The 24,102-nt window shown below is 37.7% G+C and overlaps 1 protein-coding gene across 11 annotated transcripts in view; it reads left to right on the top strand.

Moving 5' to 3' along the window:
* Window positions 1–24,102, top strand: part of CADPS2 (calcium dependent secretion activator 2) — a 667,233-nt gene that overhangs the window by 572,585 nt on the left and 70,546 nt on the right. For 6 of the 11 annotated variants that reach the window (XM_070071264.2, XM_051849753.3, XM_051849750.3 and 3 more), the window contains 4 exons: window positions 3,097–3,253; window positions 17,243–17,384; window positions 17,510–17,629; window positions 22,868–23,023. In XM_070071264.2, coding sequence (XP_069927365.2) covers window positions 3,097–3,253; window positions 17,243–17,384; window positions 17,510–17,629; window positions 22,868–23,023 — 575 coding nt within the window. Of the gene's footprint in view, window positions 1–3,096; window positions 3,254–17,242; window positions 17,385–17,509; window positions 17,630–22,867; window positions 23,024–24,102 lie in introns of those variants that run through there. The other 5 variants (XM_008258272.5, XM_008258271.5, XM_008258270.5 and 2 more) reach the window with 2 other exon arrangements.

The raw sequence follows: 24,102 nt of genomic DNA, 5'->3' as shown, positions 1-24,102 counted from the left end.
GTGTTGGCTATGAACAGGAAGTGAGAATTTGAAAACGTCTGTTCCTACAGTTCTGTGTTTTTACTAGTGATTCTGAAGTGCTCTACTCAGACGGAGAGTCTCAGATTCTTCTATTCCTTGTCACTCACCCCTATAATTCCAAAAGATAAGAACAAGACATATGTAATGACATCCTATGTAATTTTTTATTTTTATTTCATTTGTCATACACCCATTCTAGTAGATACTTAACCAGAAAGCACTGAATCACCATTGAGTCAGCCATTAAGATGACCCTTACTCTCAGTTCTATTTTTCATATTACCCTGCTCATCTATAAGAGGTGTGCTGGTTACTCTTGTAATCTATTTCAAGATCATATTCATTTTATGAGATTTTAAGAAAATAGTGTGTCAGAATTTTATAATCCGCATTTTTATTTTGTGTCTTGTCTCCATTATAAATCAATTTATATTTGGTGAAATTAAATGAAGCTTGGGCCGGTGCTGTGGTGTAGCAGGGAAAGCTGTCGCCTGCAGTGTTTTTGTTTTTGTTTTTTGTTTTTTGTTTTTTGTTTTAGAATTATTTTATTTCTTTGAAAGAGTTACAGAGAGAGGTAGAGCCAGAGAGAGAGAGGTCTTCCATTCCACTGGCTCACTCCCCAGATGACTGCAACGGCCAGAGCTGAGCTGCTCTGAAGCCAGGAACCAGGAGCTTCTTCTGGGTCTCCCACGTGGGTGCAGGAAACAAGTACTGGGGCCATCTTCTGCTGCTTTCCCGGGTTCATTAGCAGGGAACTAAATTGGAGTAGAGCAGCTGGGACTCAAATCAGCACTCATCTGGAATGCTAGTGTCATTGCACGTGCTAGGCTGATGCACTGCACCAGAATGCTGGCCCCTGGCTCTCTAAAAAATTAAGCAGTAATTTCACCCACCAAAACAGCGAAAATTTTTTGAAATAATTATTTCCATTACGTGAAAGGCAAAATAAAGTGCCAAGCTGGTAAACAGAACACAAATAGATAAGCCTGTATAGTGTTTATAGTGTAAAAGGCAGATGTTGAAATATTCACATACCTGACTTTATAAGCATTCCTAAATCCTGTGCGGGGAAAAATAACTACTAGGTATCAGAGAGACCACTGAGAGGGAATCAGTTTATTAAGTTACTTCAAAAAAGTTCATGGAAATGGGATTAAAAGATGTTTATTTTGGTGCAAAAATTTTTTTGAAACCCAAGCATAGCTTTTTCATAATACACATTTTCCCTGACCTTTTTGAAGACTATTCTATGCATGAATTTCAATTTTTTTAAAGATTTGTTTATTTTATTTATTTGAAAGGCAGAGAACAGAGAGGGAGAGATAGAGAAAGGTATCTTCCATCCGTTGGTTCATTCCACAAATGTCCACAACAGGGACCTGGAATTTCATCTAGATCTCCCACGGTGGTGGGCAGGTAGCGAGTACTTGGCCATCCTCTGCTGCTTTCCCAGACTCATTAGCAGGGAGCTGTATTAGAAGTGGAGATGCCGGCCAGCGCTGCAGCTCACTTGGCTAATCCTCTACCTGTGGCGCCAGTACCCCGGGTTCTAGTCCCAGTTGGGGCACTGGATTTTGTCCTGGTTGCTCCTCTTCCAGTCCAGCTCTCTGCTGTGGCCCGGGAAGGCAGTGGAGAGGATGGCCCAAGTGCTTGGGCCCTACACCAGCAAGGGAGACCAGGAGGAAGCACCTGGCTCCTAGCTTTGGATCAGCGCAGCGCTGGCCATGGCGGCCATTTCAGGGGTGAACCAACGGAAGGAAGACCTTTCTCTCTGTCTCTCTGTCTCTCTCACTGTCTAACTCTGCCTGTCAAAAGAGAAGAAATGGAGATGCCAAGACTCAAACTAGTGCCCATCTGGGATGCTGGGGTTACAGCAGCAGTGCTGAACCATGACACCAGCCCCCTTTTTGCAACAAAATAGTCACCTTTTAATTCTATTTTTCATAAACTTTTTGAAGTTCACATTGGAGGGTCAAGAAATCCCACTTTGTGAAGCTATATTTTAGACCCTAGAGAAGGGAGAACATGCAGTTCTTGATAAGTCATTTCAGGGTTTTGAATTTTACTACCCATGCACTGGGAAGATGAAAAAGGGGTTTTAAGTAGAATAACAGTGTGATCCAGTTTGTTTTCAGATGATAACTGGCTGCTGAAGAGCAATTTACAATTTGTAAAGACCCTAAAATACATAGCCTTTAATCCAGTAGCTTTTGTAAATGTATCTTAAGAAAATAATCAGTATTGTATTCACAGATTTTTATGTTCACATATTTGTTGCACTATCTTTAGGAACAGCAAAAACTTGAAAACACCCATTTGAGATGGGAAATAGTAGATTAATGCTATCATCCAAAGTGAAATTGTAGGAGGATAGAGTATGATGCCAAATGTTTATGCACAGAAAAAAATATCAGTAATTTTTAAATTATCAATTATAGGAATTTTTCTTTTTTGTTTGGTCTATATGCTTTCCAATGTTTTTGTAATATGTATTATTTTATAAAACAACAAATATTGTACATTTTAATTCTATTTTAGGTTTGGTTTGTATTTATCAATACAAATTTTATTTATATAATAATGAGGTTGTGTATCCTTACAATTTCTTCTCACCTTTAAAAATATTATATTTTGGGGCCAGTGCTGTGGTGCACCAGGTTAAAGCCCTGGACTCCAGTGCCAGCATCCCATAATGGTCCCAGTTCAAGTCCCAGCTGCTCCACTTCCAATGCAACTTTATGCTAATGCACCTGGGAAAGCAGCGGAGGATGGCCAAGTCCTTAGACCCTTGTAACCATGTAGGAGACCCAGAAGAAGCTCCTGGCTCCTGGCTTCAGATTGGCTCTGCTCCGGCTGTTGTGGCCATTTGGGGAGTGAAACCAACAGATGGAAGACCTCTCTCTGTCTCTACCTCTATACCTCTGTCTTTCAAATAAATAAAATCTTTTAAAAAACTATATTTTGTCAAACTTGTTTATGAAGCAAAACATTGTGCAATATTTTCAAATGACATGGTGATTGTGTCTGTTTCTAACAGGTAAACTGTTCCCCCTTTATTTCTTTATCTCTGTGTAGGCATTTGCCTGGTGGCCTGATTTGCTGGCTGAGCATGCAGAGAAATTCTGGGCTCTTTTCACAGTGGATATGGACACTGCACTGGAGGCTCAACCACAAGACTCCTGGGATAGTTTTCCTCTTTTCCAACTACTTAATAACTTCCTCAGGAATGACAGTGAGCACTTGCACTTTCTTTAGTCTATGGCACGGGCAGGGGAGGGGTAGTGTGTGATGGAAATGTGTTTTACAGAACCCCAGCACTAGAGTGGATGTGAGTAACATAAACATTTGCTCAGGCCCCACATTATACTATGCTAGGGTCTGGGGGAGACCAGCGACACTCCCACCTTGCTCCATGAGCTCCCAAACTCCTTTGTTCCTACCTTCCTGCCTTTGCTGAGGACTGATGATCCACACACCTCTGACTGTACATTGTAAATCAGAACATCTACAATGGTTGGTATTTCTGAAGCACTTGAGAATACGTCCCTGTCTGAAAGTCGCTTCAGAAATGTATCATAATTCTAGAAATCATGCTTTGTGAAAGCTTCTACTAATAAACGTGGTAATTTTGTAGGCCTGAGAGCGGCATCGTTTCTATAGATGATAGTACAGTGTTGCTACATGGTATGGCTTGCTCATTCTGTATTTAGAAATTAAAGACAATGTAAATGTTCTCTATTGAGGCATTTTTTTTCCAGTAAGAACTTTTACAATCTTGCAGTAAGATCAATGGCATATGGTCTTCTAGCAGCCAGTACAAACTAGTTTTTCATCACATGCATTTTAACATGTAGATTCCTTAGACCTTAACTATGTTGATGTTGTGAAGGTTTATTTTAGTTATTTGAAAGGCAGAGTGACAGAGAAAAAAGAAGAGACAAGAGAGAGAGAGAGGTCTTCTACCCACTGATACACTCCCCAAATGACCTCAACAGCCAGGGTTGGGCCAGCAGAGGACAGGAGCCTGAAACTCCATTCAGGTCTCCCACCTGGGTGCAGGGGCCCAAGTATTTGGGCCATTATCCTTTGCTTTCCCAGGCACATAAGCGAGGAGTTGCCCTGCACGTGGAGCAGCCAGACTCAAACTGGCACCAGTGGCTTAAACCACCTTGCCACAAGGTCAGCCCCATGGTGAGTTTTTTCTAGTTTCCCTTCGCCTCAAGTTTGGTTACCATTGACTGTTTTTGTTTAGATACTTGCAGGGATCATGGGGTCACGAATTTCCTATTCAACAAAATTCTTCTCCTGATAGACGAAGGTGAACTCTGTCTCATCCTAACCTCTGATTCTCATTTGTTCTTCGTGACTAGTGCAAATCTATTGTGGCTTTTCTTCTGCAGGCCATCATTCCCAGAGAATTCAACTCTTCCTTCCATGGTGGGGTTTTTATACCTAGAGCAGTTGGTGCTCCTTTCTTGAATAGACCTCACTTCACTGCTCAGTGTTCCTCTGGAGTGTGGCACTAAGAAGAAAACTGTTCAGCATGTGGCCCAAATGACCCAGACCACAACAGGAGGTGCTCTCCACTGCCCTGTCTTCCTGCTGCCCTGATCCTCCGGTGAACTCCCTCACACTGTCAGCACATTTGGAACTTTCTGTTTGTTAAAAGCCCAATTTTCTTTGCTATTCTCTTCCCAGAGGCTGTTCCTACTACATCTTTATAGTTTTAAACCTAAATCCGTGTTTTTACAGTTGTCTTTGTTTCTAAAAAAACTGAAGAAAATATTGGTTTTGTTCATTGTTTTAGTGCAGTGTTTCCTACCTTTATTTGAGTTCATCACTTTGAGTCTCTGATGAAACTGGGAAAATATTCACATAGATATGAAATTAAGGGTAATATTGTACTCCCCGTTGATATCTTGGGTTCAAGTTCATGTTGAAAGCCTCTGTTCTAGTACAAGAGGATCGTTTTATAGTAATTAATAACATGGACTTTGGTGTCTCTGCCACTTCCTGGTTGGCCTTGACAGTGGATCTCTACTTCAAGTTCTTCATACCTAAATGAAGGAGAATTATGGCACATAATAATATTGTCATGAGTGGTGAATATTAGATGGTAACTCACATATAATAGATGCCAGATAAATGTTCTAGATATGTCTGCTAAAATTTCAGTCCTGATTCTTTTAATTATCTTATTCATTCTCTCCCACTTCATTTCATTTCCAAAAGATGCCATTTTAAGCTCGAGAATTAAGCTACTTTCCTGCTTCAGATTCAGTCACAACATGTGCTCTCAGAAGTCACTGTGACCAACTCATACTCATTTACCCATATGCGAATCATCCATTCTTCAAATTATCATCAGCCAGTTTTTTTGTGTTCCATTTATCTTCATTTATTTGAAAGGCAGAATGACCCAGAGAGAGAGAGAGAGAGAGAGAGAGAGAGAGAGAAGGATCTTCCATGCACTGATTCACTCCCCAAATGCCCACCGCAGCTTGGGCTTGGCTAGGCCAAAATCAGGAGTGCAAAACTCCATCCTGGTCTCCCACCTGGGTTGCAGGGACCCAAAGTGCTTGAGACATCACCTGCTGCCTCCCAGGATGCTCATGAATGTTAAGCTCTCCGGCAGGAGCAGAGCAGGGACACGACCCCGAAGACTCTGCTGGGGGATGCAGAGAATCAAAAGCAACATCTTAACTGCTGTGCCAAATGTGTACTCCCTCACTCACTTTTTTTCTTTTTTTTAATTTAATTTTCTCACTCAATTTTCAAATTCCAGTTTGATTCCCTCCTGCCAGCTAGAAGATCTTGAATGACTCTTCTGGTTCCATTCCATCATATTCTGCTAAGAAATTAGAAGTTGAGTTTTTAATACCATCTTCAGACAAATGTATAGCAGTAAACTTGCTGCCAAAAGTAAATACACATATTTTGCATTAAGTTGCCAAGTAAGAATAAACAAGTGTAGGATTTTTCATAACACTGCTCTCTATATATGAATGAAACCTCAAGAATTGACTATACTTAAAGTTGGGATTAATTTTTAAAATGAGGCACAAATGTTTACAGTCAAACAGTTATTAAACATGTTGAATGATGTAACATTCAAAATTTTAAATTTTGTTTCTTAGAGAAAGAAAAATATTTTGTAGATACTTAGAAATTTTCTTGGGAAACCTCTACTACAACTCCAATAAATTAACAATTTTTAATATTTAAGAAGAGTTCTTGAAATGCAAATATAAATTTATTGGATATCAAACTGGAAGCTAAAAAATTTAATTTCCAGAGTAACAAATATTGAATTACAAGAGTTTCCTGTTCCGTGTACCATTTCTATAGCATTTATTATTATTAAATACGTGAGGTATTGCTTTGTGCTGTTTCTATACAATATTCAGTCAGTGTGGAGAAGGATTTATTACTGATCTCTTTCCAGCACTGTTTAGAGGGGAAGTCTAAATCTTGGCTTTGATTTCAGAGTGATTAACAGATCTTAGAAAACATCAATTATTTCTGAGAAAAACAGCTCCTCCATGTAGTGAGGTAAATAGAAAAGTTCCCCAGTGCCATAATTTTCTTTTGGTACTGGGAGTATAAGGTGATCTGGGGAATTGAAATCGAATGCAGTAACTGTCAACCCAAAGTCACAAGTTACTGCCCTAAACCAAGACCACTGAATGATGTCTCTGTATTTGGTGAAACATAATTTTTATAGCTTTTACTATCACTTTGGATGCTAATGAAGAATTTTGTTAGTAGTGATATGCTTGTTGTATTGCATTCTCAAATGGTGACTTACTGAATTCAATTCAAATGTTTACAACTGAAGCAGCCCCTAAGTTATCCTTTTGGAAAGCTACAGGAAAACATTTAACAACTTCTATTCTTTTAGCCTCTGTTGAAAAAGAGATCTTCATATCATGGCCATGGCATTATAGTTTTGATCATATTGACCTAATTAGAGCTGTGGTCTAAATTGCAATTAATTACAACTTTAGCCAGAGGTAGTAGGACAGAGGGCTCTGACTGCAATCTTGGAAAGGGAGCTAATTTGCTCAATAACAGTGCTGCTGACTCACAAAGTAGAAATCTGTGTGTGAATCTGTGTGTTAACATCAGGTGTGCTGCCAGTTATATGTACATTTTAGACAGTTGTGATTTATTAATAATAAGTAACTAATAATTAGACTATTTTAGTATTACTAAAATTATTGGTTACCCATTATTACTGATAGATAATTAGTTGGATATTTATGTCAGCTTTTCCAAAATTTAAAATGACTAAGACATCTCATAACGAATGGAGATATTAGAATTTGTGCTTTATTTGTGGCTGGAAAACTTTTTGGCTGAATATTTTTTCCAGGATGATTCATTTGTTCTCACTGGTTATTTACTGTTTTTCTTTTATTGAAAATTTTGTGCCTTGATATTTGTAAGTAGATGTTTATCTTTTGGACTGTGGAGGGGATCTTAACCAAACCTCTTAATTTTTTGTGTGAAGAAACTAAATCCCTATGGCGAGCCAGGGGAAGGGCTGGGTGAGGTAGGGGCAGTGCAGCAGGGGAAAGGTGGTGCCACAGACTGGAGACAGTGAGCAGGGGGAAGGGTGGCGAAGCAGGTGAGCACTTGCTCAACTGGAGCCTGCCCACTTGTTTTCCAGTCCAGCCTCATTCCCCCAGAACAAAAGCAAATTGCTGGGGTCACTGGGTTAATAATACACAATCTTTTTACAGGAGATACAAATGTCCTTAAACTCAGAAAATATTTAATTCAGAAAATATTTAGAAGGGTGCTGAGTTGTAGCGGGCGAAGGGAGAGAGTTGGGTAAGGAGTGCAGAAGGCATCAGGTCAGGTCAACATCGTCCAATCGTGAATGTCAGGAAACATCTGTGAGGATACTTCCAGGAACGAAACTCATTAGTAGGGAAAGGAACTCAATGAGGACAGCAAGTTTGGTTTCTATTTTAAGGAGAGAAAAACAAAATCTGTCGGGGGCGGGGGGGGGGGGGGGTGTCTTTCCTTACAGTTGGCCACGATTAGGGAAAGTGTAGCTTTCACCTCCCTTGCAGATGAAGTGGGTTTTCCTCGAGGGAAGAGTAACAGCTGCAGCACCATTTTCACAAGTGTCCCCAGTCTCCCAACCCTTGCAGACTCACCCCCTGATTCCCAAAGCGAGCCTGGTGAGAAAAACAAACCGAGGCTCCTTCATTTCTGGCCAAGCAAGACTGAAGCGCCCACTTACCTCTCCAGCATTGCTCTGCCCACCCCACTTCACTCCCCCTAACCGAAGAGGGAATTTGATGGGCAGTCACTTTAAATACTACCCAAGGAAACAATTTTGAAAGAGATGCGTTAAAACTGAGGGAAAATAAATATTTTCATAATAAAGCCTTGAGTGAGATAGTTCAGTGATATCAAAGGACAGTATTGCTAGCACAGATTCTACCCTTGTGTGCAATGCGTTTTCCACAGTTGCCACGTCCCTAATAGACACAGGCAAGTGACCGCTTCTAACAAATGAAAGCCATCTGCAAATGGCACAAATCATTCCTTTCAGCACGGATGAAAGGCAGACCCTCGGAGCTAGTCACCTTTTAATCTGTGGATATGCTAGCAAGTGGCAAATGACCATTCTATTGGGAACCGGTTCCCAAGTGAAAAATACCACGGTGCTGCTTCTTTAATTAACAGCCTTTTCACATTGCTAGCACATTAAAGCCATCCCCAAGAACACCGTGCTTATATAATCAATGTCACAGCATCTCTGCCTAAGCGAATAATAAATGTTCAGGCTCTCTGCTAAGTGAAAACCTGTTCTCCAAGACTTTCACCTTCATAAAGATGGGCTCATAAAAATCGAAAAAGGAAAAATTGGAATGTGGTCTCATGAGGATAAAAAGGCTAGTGTTAATAATTAACAAGGAGAGTGAAGTGGAGTCAAATTAGCCATAATAGAGCCCAGAGTGACTGGCAAAGTCACCTCTCATTATCAAAAAACTCATTAAGAAATGAAGAGGTGGAAATCCCGCTGGGTTATTCTCACACTTAGGCTGTATCAGAGATTATTTTTCAGATTTCTTTCAAATGAAGGACTGTTAGGTCACCATATTGTATATTAGGTTAATCTTCGAGCTTTTAAATATGGAGGGCTGACACCTGCGTGTTATTCTACCTCGAGTGCTTAAATGAGCTGTGTGTCTGAAATTCACGAATCAGTGTTTATAAATATATCTGTGTATATATATATATATATATATACACACACACTAGGAACAATGTAGAAAGGATATAACTTCTGGGTTACAGCAAGGGTGTGTGCCAGCTTGGTTTTATAGACATGAGGATTTATAAATGATAAAATGACCACCAAAATGTGAAAATGTATTTAACTGTAATCCCAAGTTGGTTGAATTCAGAATTGTATGTCAGAATTTGCTTCACTGACGAGTACAATAAAAGTAAGAAGTCACTAGCTTTTTCCCCTCAGTTGAATTCCACAACACTGTTGTAGCTTCTGTACTACATGTGAACTTTATTTTTTTTTAATTCTGATTTTTTTTATATTTTCTTAGGATTTAGTGGCCTAAAGGCCTGCTCAAAAATACCTTGGTGTCTTTCACAGATTTTCAGAAAACTGTGTAATGACTGAAAACCAGAGAAAGCAAGCACCCCACAGTTCAGGGTTCTGGATGATGTCATAGCCATACTCGTTTGTCCCTGTTAATGTGGACAAGTACATATTATGACACATAACCCCAAAGACCTCAAGGCTATGTATAGATGGAGTGAAATTAAAGACTTTTCCAAATTAAAGACAGCATGTGTCAACCTGCTGGACCACAAGACTTCTTTGTTTATTTTTTCCTTAAGCCTTGGTTAACATGAATATTGACTGTTTCCTAAATTAATCCCACAAGAAACAGGTGCTAAATGCCTAAAGTTTACCAATTCCCTGCATCTTGCAGATACATGGGTGAAAATGAAATGAGTCTTGTCCTTGAAAAGCATAAAATCTAGTGGAGGATGTGGACAAATATGTATACACACTATTAAATAGGATACAATGAGTTGCAGAAGCAGAACTCAATTACACACACTGTCCCATGAAAGTTTTCACTCTAGTTTTAAACTTGAACTTGGACTTTTTGCCCTAAAACTGAGAAATACAGCATCCATGCTCTCTCACCCTGTGTCAGTTTCTCTGTTTAGATGCGCGTGTATGTACAAGTCTATGTGTACCAGCAGATATACAAGTTCCCTGAGCTGAGGGACAAAGGAGAGTTGGGTATGCTTTTTAGGAGACTGTTATGCTCATTAATATATAAATTGCATCCTAGCAAACTATATAAAATTACTTTTCAAAGATTTAATTTAAAAGAATATCAAAACAAATGTGCTTCCTGTTCTACACTTCCGTGAGATGCTCTGAGAATTCCCTTGATGAGATGGATTTTTACTGATATTTATTCAATAAACAGACTTTTATTGAAAGCCAGATTCTTGTTCAGGTGCTGTTCCTAGATTTCTTTGGTTGTGTGTGTGTTTTCTTCTTCATGATGCGCTGTGTACTGTGATTCTCCTGCAGCACACTATGAATTTCCTGTGACGGGACCTTCACTGTGTGCATTTCTCAGCACAGAGAATGACCCGTTAATCTTCCATCTTAATCCAGTGTTCTTAGGGTTGATATGGTTTTAGTGTCAGTTTGAATAATTGCTGTTTATTTATGTTGTAAACTCTGTTGATTGTATAATGATTGGTGTTATTTGTTTTGCTGATCATGAATTACTCATTTCCTTCTGAAATGAGTAGAATTTTAGAGAGAAGAAAATTTTTCTGCTGATAATCCTCTAAAGCCTACTAATTAGAAGGGGTTGGGACAATATAAAATTGGATTATTTGGGTTCAGGAGTTAACATCATATTTTTACCTAAAAACAATGCATAAATACTGTATTTGTTTTTTCTTCATGCTATCCAGCAATTATTATCTCCATAATTATTGTTAATTGGATCATAGCTTAAATTCTCTGTTGATATCTTACTGCTAAAAGCCTATGACAAGTACTTTTGTAAATCTAAGACTGTTTTTGGTATGTAAATAATAAACACTAGTTTATTATCTATTGGTGTATTCAAAATAATTGGCCACATCTACAGCTTGAGTTTAGCTTTTATTTCAGCCTTTTGCTTTCTTTTTGCCATTTCTAATTGGACCTTAGGGCTTGATGTCACTGGTGCTTCGTTATTTTCTGACAAGATGATATTTGCAAACATGGAATCTTTGGGGGGAAAAAGTTATTTTTATCAGTGGAATAGGTGCCTGTCCTCCACGTGTGTTGCAGTAAGCACTTCTGCAGACTCCCTTTCACTCCCACACCTCCCATATAGTGTCGGACATGGCTCTTACATGGGGCCGTGTTGAGAACTTGCCTCTTCCAGTGAACTGATGGAATAGGTGTCTTGTAAAGGCTTAATGTGGATGGGTATCAACCCCAAATCGTAACTTGTCCTTATTAACTCATTCCGACGCCTCATGCTACACAGAGAGGCTGCTAATAGTATCTGATGGGGGTAGAGTGCAAACTCTCATACAGGCCTCTAGAAGTGTCCTTTCCATATCTGTAGCCTTGCCTGCTGAAACCAAATACTCTTCCCTTTCTCTCCTGCACCACGTGTATTTCCCTTTATTTTCCTCTCCCTCATTCCATGTCGCCTTTCCTCTCTCCTTCATCTCCCTTTCTCTATTCAGCAAAGGAAAAAAATTGTTCAGTTTCTTGAAACATACAAATGTGTGTTCATAATTAAACTTTTTAAAAATAAAAACTGTCAGATAAAATATGAGCAAACTTTCGACCAGAATGTAAAATATTTTGGAGTCCATAAAAAATATAGGTAATCTCCATTTTTTTCCAAATTCTACAGGAAACAATGATTTCCTATTAACAGTCATGATTGATCAGAGCAAATTCTCCATTCACTAAAGTAAAAGATACTCTGTCTATCTGGCTCTGTCTCTCTCTCTGCTTTTAAAATAAAATGAAAATAAATAAAATTTAAGAATAAAATAAGAGATATTAAAAGAACCAACTTTTATATCCAATGGAATTTTTGAGAAGCTGAGCTTGGGCATAAGGATCAAAAATAGGATTTCTCAGAAGGAAGGAAGGAGGGAAAGAATGGAGGGTGGATGAGAAGGGGGAGGGAGGGAGGAAAATCATTATAGTCCTAGAGTTCTATCTAGGAACTACATTGAACCTGTTTTCTTTGTATTAATATCACATTAACATGAGAATTGATGAGAACTGTGTTGTAATAATTACCATGCATTTGCTGTGACCCTGAGAATCAAGTACAATAATAAATTCATTTAAAAATTAAAAACTAAGATAGGATTTCACATAAAAGTATTGTTTAACATCATATATTTTATATAGGTAGGGAATTTTCAGGCCTTGGTACACACTGTAGGTGTCATTTAATGCAGTCTTATGTTGTAATCTTAGTGGAGGATGCACACGGTCATCCAACAAACATTTAAACATTTGCTCTGAGAAGGGAACTTGCTGGATACTAAGAATACAGACATGGTTCCTGCCCCAAGGACTTTACATCCTTAAGGGGACAGAGAGAGATGTCAACAAGTATGAAGACCACTTATATAACAAGGACCACGGTGGAAAACTACAAAATAGAGAATAAACACGAGAAACCAGTAAGTGGAAAATGAGACAGCAGAACGAAGCGTTTCTCAGAGAGGATTCGAGTATGTGAACTGAATTGTGAACATTATGATGACTGTACTGCAGGAAACAGGGAGATAGGGTGGCAGAGATAAGCCAGAAAGATTATTGTAAGACAGATCTTGGAAGGGCTTTCATACCATGCTAATGCTTTTGGAATCTGTCATGATGCTCTACCAAAAGATGATAATCTTCAGGAGTGATACGATTAGTGTTCTATTTTAGAAAGCCCCTCTGCTAGACATTTTGAGAGGATGGATTAAAAGAGGGAAAATTAGGAGCCTAAAGAGCAGTTAGGAAATTATTTCTTAAGTCAAGGTAAGAGATTAAGAAAGCTGGACTAGTATGAGAGCAGCCGTGTTGAAAGGAGGAAGGGGGGACCTAGTAGGAAGACCGGAGGACATAAAATATGCAGGTTTTGATTACTTACTGAACGTGAGAAGTCGGAAAAAGGGCTGTAGTGCAACAACCTTTTTGCCAGTACAGCCATCAGATCGTCTGTATTTATCCTGAGCATAGGAATACAAAAAGAGAAGTCTGTTTTTTAAACAAAGGAGTGATAAGTCCAGCTCTCTGCTGTGGCCCGGGAGGATTGCCCCGGGTGCTTGGGCCCCTGCGCCTGCATGGGAGACCAGGAGGAGGCACCTGGCTCCTGGCTTCAGATCAGCGTGGCTGCGGCCGTTGTGGCCATTTGGGGAGTGAACCAATGGAAGGAGGACCTTTTTCTCTTTCTCTCTCTCTCACACTGTCTATAACTCTACCTATCAAATAAATTAAAAAAAATAAACAAGGGAGTGAGTCCCATATCAAGATCAAATATATGAAAAAAGGGAGCTTTTACCAGAAATACATTTGACTTAGCCACTGCTTAATCTTAGAATATAACATTTAAAAATAACCATTAAGTTATTATCTTTATATGCACCTTCATTTTAGCAGACTACCTATGCTCCATTACCAATACACCTAGTCTCTAAATGTATAATAAATTAGCACTCTAATTCATGAGGTAGAGTGTTCATTTGTACATGTAATAATTTGTTACATGAACATGTGCTTTGGTCTTGGTACAAATAAAACTTACAACAAGGTGGAGAGCCTAAGATTCCATATTTTAGCCATATACCAAGTAAGTGAAGGTGAAGGCATATAATCTTTGTGTATAGCTATGTGAAACTCTCTAGTTTAGAAAGATTGTGTGATATAAATATTTTTAGTGTGAGCTTACTCTTTCATTTGTTAAATGTAATCATTTTGGTCAACTGCTTGATTATTTCATGTTGTTACTGAGATTTCTTTTTTAGAATTCTAATTGTAAAAAATATAGTGCACCTAAGATATAATTTGCAAGATATCTTCTTTTATTTACATAATACAACCTAATACATTTGAAGGTATAAAGATTTATCTGCTGATGTTAGGTTGGACAGATGATTTTAAATGCGTGAATGAATGTGTAGAGAGAGAGCAGTTTATGGTCTTCTAAATAGAGGGCAATGAATGATATCATAAGCTGTAGAGGTTAACATGGGGCTTTGGTATCAAATCCTTGTTCTGCTTCCTGATGACTAAGTGACTTTAGGCAAGTGTCCTAAACTTTCTGTGTTTCAGTTTTGTTTTTTGTAATTTATAGAGAACAAACCATGTATTTCCTATATACAGTTTTAAGGGCATAATGATACTTCCCACTCTACCTTCTCTCCCTTTTTTATTTTTCTTTTAATTTTTATAATGACAAACTTTTATTTAAGATTTATTTTATTTATTTGTAAGATACAGTTACAGAGAGAGAGCAATAAAGAGAGAGGTCTTCCATTTGGTTCACTCCCCAAATGGTAGCAACAGCCAGAGGTGGGGCATGCTGAAGCCAGGAGCCAGGAGCTTCTTCTGGGTCTCCAAGGTGGATGCAGGGGCACAAGCAATTGGGCCATCATCTCTTCTCTACAGGCACATTAGCAGAGAACTGGTTTGGAAGTGGAGCAGCCAGGACTCGAACCCACACCCATATAAGATGTGGGCACTGCAAGTGGCAGTTTAATCTGCTGTGCCACAACACTGGCCCCAATGCTTTCAGTGGTTCATATAATCACTAGAGACCATTATGCTTAGTGAAATAAGCCAGTTCCAAAATGGCAGATAACATATTTTCCCTGATTTGTGGTAACTAATATACAAAGTACAAAAATAAGTAATTTCTGTGCAAAATTAACATTTTGAGTTTTGATTATTGTTTAAAGCCCTTGTCGGCACTCCTGAAGATCAGTGGTTTTCCTGCTCAATTTTCTTTATTGATAAGCTTGAAAAAAAATAGGTCCTCCTCCATACGGTTCGTGATGATTAAATAGAAAATTGTACATTTGAACTTAGCACTTGGTTTGGCAATCCAGAAATGCTAGTGATGATGAGGAAAAGAAAGTAGAGAAAAGTTCTTAAGTATCCTATAATTTGAAGTTTAGTATACTTTTTAATTTCCCTGATATAATGAGTTAGGTGGTATAAATGATCCTTATAAGTTTAGCATCCTTATTTTGGTGGCATTTGGTAAAAGTAACTGAAATGCATGCTCTATAGTGCTTTCCGTCTTGATAATTAAATCTCCAGGAGTAAATAAAGCACATTTCAACATCTAATGAAAACATTATTAAGATAACATTAGGAGCCAGCACTGTGGCATAGCGGGTAAAGCTGCCACCTGCAGTCCTGACATCCCATGTGGGTGCTGGTTCAAGACCTGGATGCTCCAATTCCAAACCAGCTCTCTGCTGTAGCCTGGGAAAGCAGTAGAAAATGGCCCAAGTCGTTGGGCCCCTGCACCCATGTGGGAGACCAGGAAGAAGCTCCTGGCTCCTGGCTTCAGATAGATGCAGCTCCAACCATTGCAGCCATTTGGGGAGTGAACCAGCAGAAGGAAGACATCTGTCTGTCTCTCTGCCAATGCCTCTCTGTAAATCTGCCTTTGAAATAAATAAATCTCTAAAAAATTTGTCTTCTAAGTAAGACATTTGTTATTAAATATGATTACTACTCCCATTTTAATGAGAAATATCTTATATAGATAAGCCAGAAAATATTACTTGGCCAGAAAAAGTACTATACCATACCAAAGACAGAAAAATTAGTGTTATATTTCTTTCCGTGTTTAGAATTACTTTCTATTCAACTTTCATGATTCTGTAGTTGTCCAGCCTCTGAAAATTTTCAAAATCATTTAAAGTAATATATCCAGGATATCCTCATTCATATGCCACTGTGATACAGACTGTATTATTTGACTAAGTTTTAAAGTACTTGTTAGCCTTCTAGGACATTTTTCGTCCTGAAGAAGGTAGTGAAGGAAATTGGCATAGTTAACAGAGTAAGACACTACTACTGGACTTGCTAGTCATTAGATTTACTAACTATAAGCACCTACAGCTTTTACAATCCATAAAAGAGTTCCAAGAGACTTTTCCTCACCTTTCCACCTCTTGTACCTTGTTATAGCTACCATCATCCTTCACCTGGTTTATTGCAGAAAAAGAACTGAGAACTAAGCTTCTGTGGGCTCCCTAAGTACATTTTCAACCCAGTCAGAAAGATAATAGCATGCCATTCCTCCACTTGATAATAAGAATAATAAAGCTGTCCATTGTAGCCAGTAATACCCACAGTCTTCCCTATGTCCTGGGATCTGGACACCCATGGACTACTGCTCCTCCTCTCCTACTCTGCCTCAGTTACTGTGGCCTTCTTGTGTTCTAAAAGAATCTTCATCTAGATTCAACTAAGCTACCGTATCTTCAAAAATACCTTTCCTGACCATGAAATATATTTTTAAATGAATACATTTTGGCTCTGAGAGCCATAAAAATAGTCACAGCCAGGTTGAAGATATGTTCATGCAAGAAGTATTTGCAAGCTATAACACTGTCATTCACAATAATGACAAATTCTTCATTGGATATTACTTAGTATTTTCCTACAGATTTTCTACCCTTTCATATGCAACTGATGCATATACTGTCCTAGGTTTTAATGAAATTGTGTCCTATACATGAAAAACCTCCATCTCATGAAGGAGGAAGGTTCACCTTTGCCAGAAGTCGTATCCTAGTAGCCCAAATTGAAAGACTTCTACCACCTCTTTAGGTGGATCATTCAAACTACAGTTTATTAAAGACAAATAAAAAGAAATGGGAAATTCCTGTGCCTATGTATTAAACATCAAAGAAAGTGAAAAACTACTACCTGCCATACATTTTATAGCAATATGACCTATTTGTGTTTTACAGCCTTTTATAGAAAGGTAGTTCTAGTTTTCAATCAGTTTCCACTATAGGACTTCCAATAGAGGGAGCAAGAGCCGTTATTGTCTATATTTGATCAGTCTTTCTGTGTCAGACTCTATGGGGAAAAGTATTTTCTTCCATAAGTTCTAAATGCCTGGTATTATCCCTGACAAACCCTGTTTCTGCTTGACTATTTCAGCACTTTTGTGTAATGGAAAATTTCACAAACACTTGCAAGAAATCTTTGTGCCCCTGGTTGTTCGCTACGTCGATCTCATGGAGTCCTCCATCGCCCAATCAATTCACAGAGGTTTTGAGCAAGAGACATGGCAACCTGTCAAGTAGGTATCTTACCTAGCGCCCACAGAGCATCTGCCTCCTGAGTCCTGACCTTATGACTTCACACATGGCCATCTGTAGTTATCGCTTATGGTGGTCCCTTCCCACGTTGTTTGTTTCTTTACAGGAATATCGCCAACAGTCTTCCCAATGTAGCTCTTCCAAAAGTTCCAAGTCTGCCTCTTAATCTTCCACAGATTCCTAGCTTTTCTACTCCTTCGTGGATGGCTTCTTTATATGAGTCCACGTGTGTATTCCTCACTTATTTCCTGCTGGTGTATTAGCTAGTGCATGGCCTGGGCTGTGTTCTGTGCAGATGTGTTTAGACTGCATGGCAATTAACATTCTTTGTTGAGGAATACTATGTTTTTGAGCTTATTTGTTTGAGTTTTTAAGCTTCCAAGCTAAGCTTAGCAGCATATCTGATAAATCATTTGATTCAAAAGAAAAAAACACACTAGTTTTATAGAGTTCGTGTGTAACCTGTGGGACAGGGATCACTCTGTGGCCCAGGTTGTAAACTTGATCCTAAGCAATAAAACCAGAGTTCCGCTTTATGTAGATGATTGGTGTAGCAAACAGTATTTCAAGAATTTTTGGTCTGTTTCAGCTTCATTACTGCCCACTTGCTTTTATCTTGTGCATGTAGAAAACTGTTATGAGAATGGTTTCAAGAATATAATATTTTTCTATTTTTATCTTAGCCTCAATTTTAAAGAAACATATTACACCCTACAGGGCAAGGATTTCCCTTCTTTTATACATTTCATATTTCAATTGGTGTATCTTGTTATTCAAAAACAATCTTGATATCATGAGAAACCATGTTTATTAATTCCACATTGGGATGAACCTACCTATTGCAGACTCATTAACTAAGAATAATTAAAGTGAAATTCTTCAAGCTGTAACATTGATCAGGCCTGAATTTAGATCCTAGTTTATTCATTGTAATTCTTTCTTAGCTTCAGTTTCCTCAACTCGGAAATGATTATGACACTTCATTTAAAGACACTTTTGTGAAAATTGTTTAAAACCTGTGAAGATGCCTGGCACATATTAGGCTTTCAGTAAATTACAACTACAGTTGACACATCTTAGGTGCCCAATGATGATTACTACCACTTTAATTTATTATTATTAATTATTATTGTAATAATAACAACTTTTTATTATTACTATAGCCATTCATCATCATTTTTAACTATTTTTTAAACAGTGAGTCTCACAGCCATTGAATGGAATACATAATAGTCCCAATTTGTAAATGGACAAATCTAGACAGTTACATGGTTTGTGCAAGTGCTCACATTAGTCAGGTAGGAAGAAAAATTAAAAGAAAAATAGGGACCGGTACTTTGGCTTAACAGGTAAAGCCACCACCTGCATCACCAGCATCCCATATGGGTGCAGGTTCAAGTCTTGACTGCTCCACTTCTAATCCAGCTTCCTACTCATGCTCCTGGAAAAGCAGCAGAAGATGGCCCAAGTCCTTGGGCTCCTGCACCCAAGTGGGATTCCCCGATGAAGCTCCTGGCTCCTGGCTTTAGCCTGGCCCAGCCCTGGCCATGGCAACCTTTTGGGGAGTGAACCAGCAAATGAAAAACCCTCCCCTTCTCCCCTTCCCCTTTCCACTCCCCCTCCTTTTCCCCCTCATTCCCCCCTCCCCTTCCCTCTCCCTCTCTGTAACTTGCTTGACTTTCAAATAAAGAAAAAAGAAAAATAACTTCCATCTTTTGAGAATTTACTGTGTTCCAGGTATACAGTCAAATTCTTTACCCTATGTAATCTTTAGAACAACCCTATAAGTGTCAGTATCATTTTACAGCTAAGGAAACTAAGAAAGAAGCTAAGAAATGCAACTTTCTCAGTGTCTCACACAGCAACTAAGTGGCAGAGGCAAAACTGGAACCCAGGTTTTCTTGACAACAAATTCCTCACTCCTATCATTGATTGAGTCTTCTTCCAAAGTACATCCTGGTTAAGAACTTTCTACCTTTCTGCCTACCTTACCACTAGGGGAAAGTCTATACCTAGTCAAGTATGCATGCAATCAAGAAAAGTCCAAAGAAAAGGAAACAATGACTTTCAAAGGAATTTGGCATTATTTCTTCACATTAAACATCATCACTGTACTGATAATGATCACTAGTTTATTATATGTGACTTTCTTTAAGGCAAATGCTTTGGATCCTTGTAGTATGTAAACTGTTATCTGTGTGTGCTGAGGAACTACCCAGAAGTATGATGAGCCAGTCTGTTTAGGATTTTTGTGCTTCCTTACACTGTTTTAAATTTAATTCCTTTTCATCCTCATTTCTCATAGTGTTAACACACCTAATTTTAACCAGGAAGTCTTTGTGGGCATTATCCTATGAAATTTAGTTTTCTGTTGTTACTGTTTAATTAGCTTTGAGATCTGTGTGAACCCTGAATCCCTTACTATTGAGGACACCTTTTCAAATTAACGGTAATCCTGACAAATTGGGGTTTTGTAAATAAAACAATTGTGGTTCACCATTCTGGAATAGCAAATTTTCTAAAAAGTGAGCTTTACAAATTGATCACCATCGTCTTTCCCTTCCAAGGTCATCAACATTAGATTCTTTGCCAGTGTCCCCAGAATTACTGATAATGCTATGATGTTACTGTAATTTGTTTTTAATAATTTTATCATAAAACTTTAAATAACAAGGAATATTTCCATTTACTTAAGAAATTAAAAATACAACTGTTGATTGAATAAAAAGAATATAAAAGTAACCATAAGATTGAAGATACATGCCTCCTACTAATGCATAAATCAGGTTAAGAGGTGCCCCCTCTACACCCTTCTCTTTCTGTATATAAAATCTTACTCTGGGTTATTTAGCTCTAGAAATAAATGCTAGTAAGTTATGTTTTCTACTGGCATTTTAAGGAAATTATCTTAAAGTCCATTATTCACATTTGAATTACTTAATCTACTAATAATAACTTTAAGAGTAGGTCACTGATTAGAAATAATTTAAAATGAAAAAGCTCTGAATAAATTGCAGGTTATATGTTCCAACTTCAGAGAAAGCCTGTTTACATTTTTTCATCTATCTGTTTAATTATAACAAACACTTGTTATGTTAATTACTTTCCCAATTAAGCACATTTATTTTCTAGAATCTTACCATAGAATTTTATCATAGCATCAAAGTGGAGAAAAATATATATTCTCTATAAAGATTTAATTGTCACATATTGTAAGAAAGCCAATTTTAATGGAATTCTGCCTTTACTAATTAAGGTTTCACTTTGATGATTTTTGTGTCATTGTGTTAAAGAAAATATACATTTCAAAAAAATTAAGAAGCAGACTTGCTTCTTTTCTAATTATATTCAATTGCTCTTAAAACATGTTCTCTAACAACCTACCAAACTGGATACGTAGGTGTATAGGGAAATTTGCTTGGTTACTTGTTTGTCTTATTTTTATTATACATTTGTCAAAAGGAGAAGTAAAGGTAGTGTTTTTTCAAGCATTTTTCACAGCAATATTATCATGGTGTGGTGTGGTTCTTTATTTAGTGGTTGGTATATTGGGGGCATTAAATGGTAGGATGATGAGGAATTGAGTAAAGTACATGGCTGGTGTCTACTGTTCTACTGTGATTGGCCCATTGAGAACTCAGGATATCTTGGCTAAAGAAAGAAATCAGGAAGAATTATGGAAGTTAAAGAATGGGGCAAAGTGAAGCAACATAGGTGGGTCATAAGACTGAGATATTGAGGCTAAGGTGGGAATAAGCTTTTAATTAACCGAAGCAAGTGGTGATTTATTTTTATTTTTATTTCTTTGAGAGGCAGAGAGACAGAGATAGAAAAAGAGCTCCCATACTCTGGTTCACTCCGCAAATGCCTGCAACAGCCAGGAGCTGGGAACTCAGTCCAGGTCTCCCATGTAGGTGGTTGGAACCCAATCCCTTGAGCCATCACTGCTGCCTCTCAGGGTCTGCATTAGCCGGAAACTCAAGTTTGCATATAGAACCAACTACTCAACCCAGGCATTCAAATATGAGATACATGTGTCTTAAATGCTAGGCCAAATGCCCACCCTAAGAAGTGATTTTTTTTAAAGCTATCTAATTATGATATGTTAGCTAAACAATGTGGTTATTTAAAACAACTTTGTATAAAAGTGTTCCACTGTGCCTTTGTGGTAAATGAGCTTATTTTATTTCTTTTTCTTTTGCAAATTAAAAATATTAATTTGGCATTTGTATATGTGAAAAAATTGTTTGAAAGCTGAGGGAAAATGGATCACACAGTAGCTTTGAGATTTTTTTTTCTTTTTCGCTTTTGCTTCTGTTCTGTTTCACTGTTAAGTTTCAATATGTTTTGATGTAGGAATATCTTACTTTCAAAACATCTGTTTCCTATTAGCTGATGTACCTGCATAATAGAAACTAATTGCATTATTCTTTGCCCCAGTACTGTACGTCCTCTTTAATAATTATCCTCCAAAATGGTGTGAAAATTCAGTCCCTAGAGAGATTCTACCATAGTGGTGAATAGCAAATCTTGGATCCACAGTTAAAGACCTGAAATACATCATTTTACTCCCACTTCAGAGGCCCCTGAAGGTCATTTCTCTGTCCTACCATGCCTATACTAGGTTGGCTTACAGTTATGAACTAGAAAAGACACTGAAAATTTTTAAATAGAAATAAATTCTTGCTTTCATAATTAGCCTATAGTTTTGTTTCCATTACCTGTTTCACCTCTACCTCCAACTGAGAAATATAGGGGTCCTGTATGCCTCACATCTGTAGACAGAAGCCAGCACGATGGCAGAGGCGCAAATGCATGGAGAGTAAAACTGCCCGTTGTTTCTTGCTCAAAATGTGCTTTTTGGAAATTTTAGGGGAAAACATTTATGTGTTTGTCTTTTTCCTAAAGCTCAGTAAAGAACATTAAAAGTGTTCTCCTATACAAAATTTTATTTATTTTGCTTAGCAAAATATCATTATCCCTTTTAATCATTCCTTTAACTCAGATACTTACTCTGTTTATTTCACAAGATTTTTAGATTCAGTTTAAGGAAAAACTTTGAAACCAAGACACTATTTCAAAGTCTGGGCCTTTCCAGACTTCCAAAGGCAAGAACTCTGAAAGTTGTATATATCTACTGGAAAAGCAAGATAAAAATATGAATGGAGCCATAACATTTCATAAAACAGAATTGTAGACAACTGAAGGCTCCTTCCTGGGACATTTCACCTCTTTATATTAAGCCTGATGGCTATTTGTATTTCAATTTTGTTCATCTTACCTTGCCTAATTAAAAAATGAAAAGAATTGGAAAGCCAAACAAAGAAAACATTGGGTCATTAGAGATTTTATGTGTTTTTTTTTTTCACTGATAGCAATTCATACAGGAAGGAAAATCATTGTATGAGTGGTCACATAGTTAACAGTGGAAGTTCATAATCTTCATTTTTCCTTTTTCTTCTAGCAATGGCTCCACAACATCAGAAGATCTTTTTTGGAAACTTGATGCACTGCAAATGTTTGTCCTTGATCTACACTGGCCTGAACAAGAATTTGCCCACCACTTAGAGCAAAGACTTAAACTAATGGCCAGTGATATGATAGAAGCCTGTGTCAAAAGGTAGACATATATTTTCAAGTCGCTGCTTAAAATGCCAGCACTCAAAATATCACTGTTTCACCAAGTATCCATTATATAATTGTCACAGGAAAAGTTTCTGTGTGTACTAGTATTCCAAAATTAAACAGGAATTTGAATCTGGGATCCCATATAATTGATGAAATTGGCCTGATCCTCTTTTCCAGGTCTCCCCAACTATTCCCGTAATCAGTAGCACCTATACCCTGATTAATCATTCTTGGTGTGCTTATTGTTGTCTCTCTGGGAATAGTGAGCTTTAAATTCTCAAAGTAGTACCTCCTGAGACATTTGGAAAAGCTCTGTTCACTTCTTTATGCATTATGTATTTTGTCTGTGTGCTATGCAATGGCATGGCAAACCCAAAACACTACCAGCACTGTCAGTAGTTCTGGGATTTTCAGATGAGTTTCAGGTACTTATTTACAATCTTTAAAATTTAGCCAGAAATAAGTTGTGATGCTTTGGATTCTTCCAAATGTGCTTTCATGTGTTTAAATAGTTCTTACAGAATTAACATTGCATCCTAATTGGTCAAGCATTTTTCATTGCCCTTGTTCATGATATACACATGAACAGTGTGAGGCAACCTATTGCAGTAACAGGCAAATACTGGTTAAAGCAATTGAATATTCCTGAATTCTTTAAAAACACTGTCTTTAGAATAGTGTTCAATTGCCCCCTAAGGCAAGACAGTGAATTGAATTATTTCATGTTTATTTTTTTTTAATCATCTGTGATGCTGACATCTCAAGTCTGTGGATATTCTTTGGATACTTCAGCCAAATCAATTTTAAATTGCCTTTTAATGCAGTTTCTTTCAAAAACCCATCTGTAATTCAGGTATTTTAAGATGGTGTTAAGTGATATTAAAGAGTTACACACACATTCTCTGCTATACATTGATTATCATGTTTTAGAGTTTTCAAAGACTTGTCTTTTTGTTTATTATTTACTAACCCCTCGGAGTTTTTTTTTTTTTTTTTTTTTTTAACCTGCTCTCATGCAAAGAAGTCATGTTTCTACTTGGAAATTAATTCAGGCATTTAAGTGAAACAACA

This window comes from Oryctolagus cuniculus, chromosome 3 (genome assembly GCF_051225735.1).
Source record: "Oryctolagus cuniculus isolate XC-2025 breed Fujian yellow rabbit chromosome 3, ASM5122573v1, whole genome shotgun sequence".
Taxonomy (NCBI): domain Eukaryota; kingdom Metazoa; phylum Chordata; class Mammalia; order Lagomorpha; family Leporidae; genus Oryctolagus; species Oryctolagus cuniculus.
The sequence above is the reverse complement of the archived record's forward strand: the minus strand, read 5'-3'. Positions and strand labels throughout refer to the sequence as shown.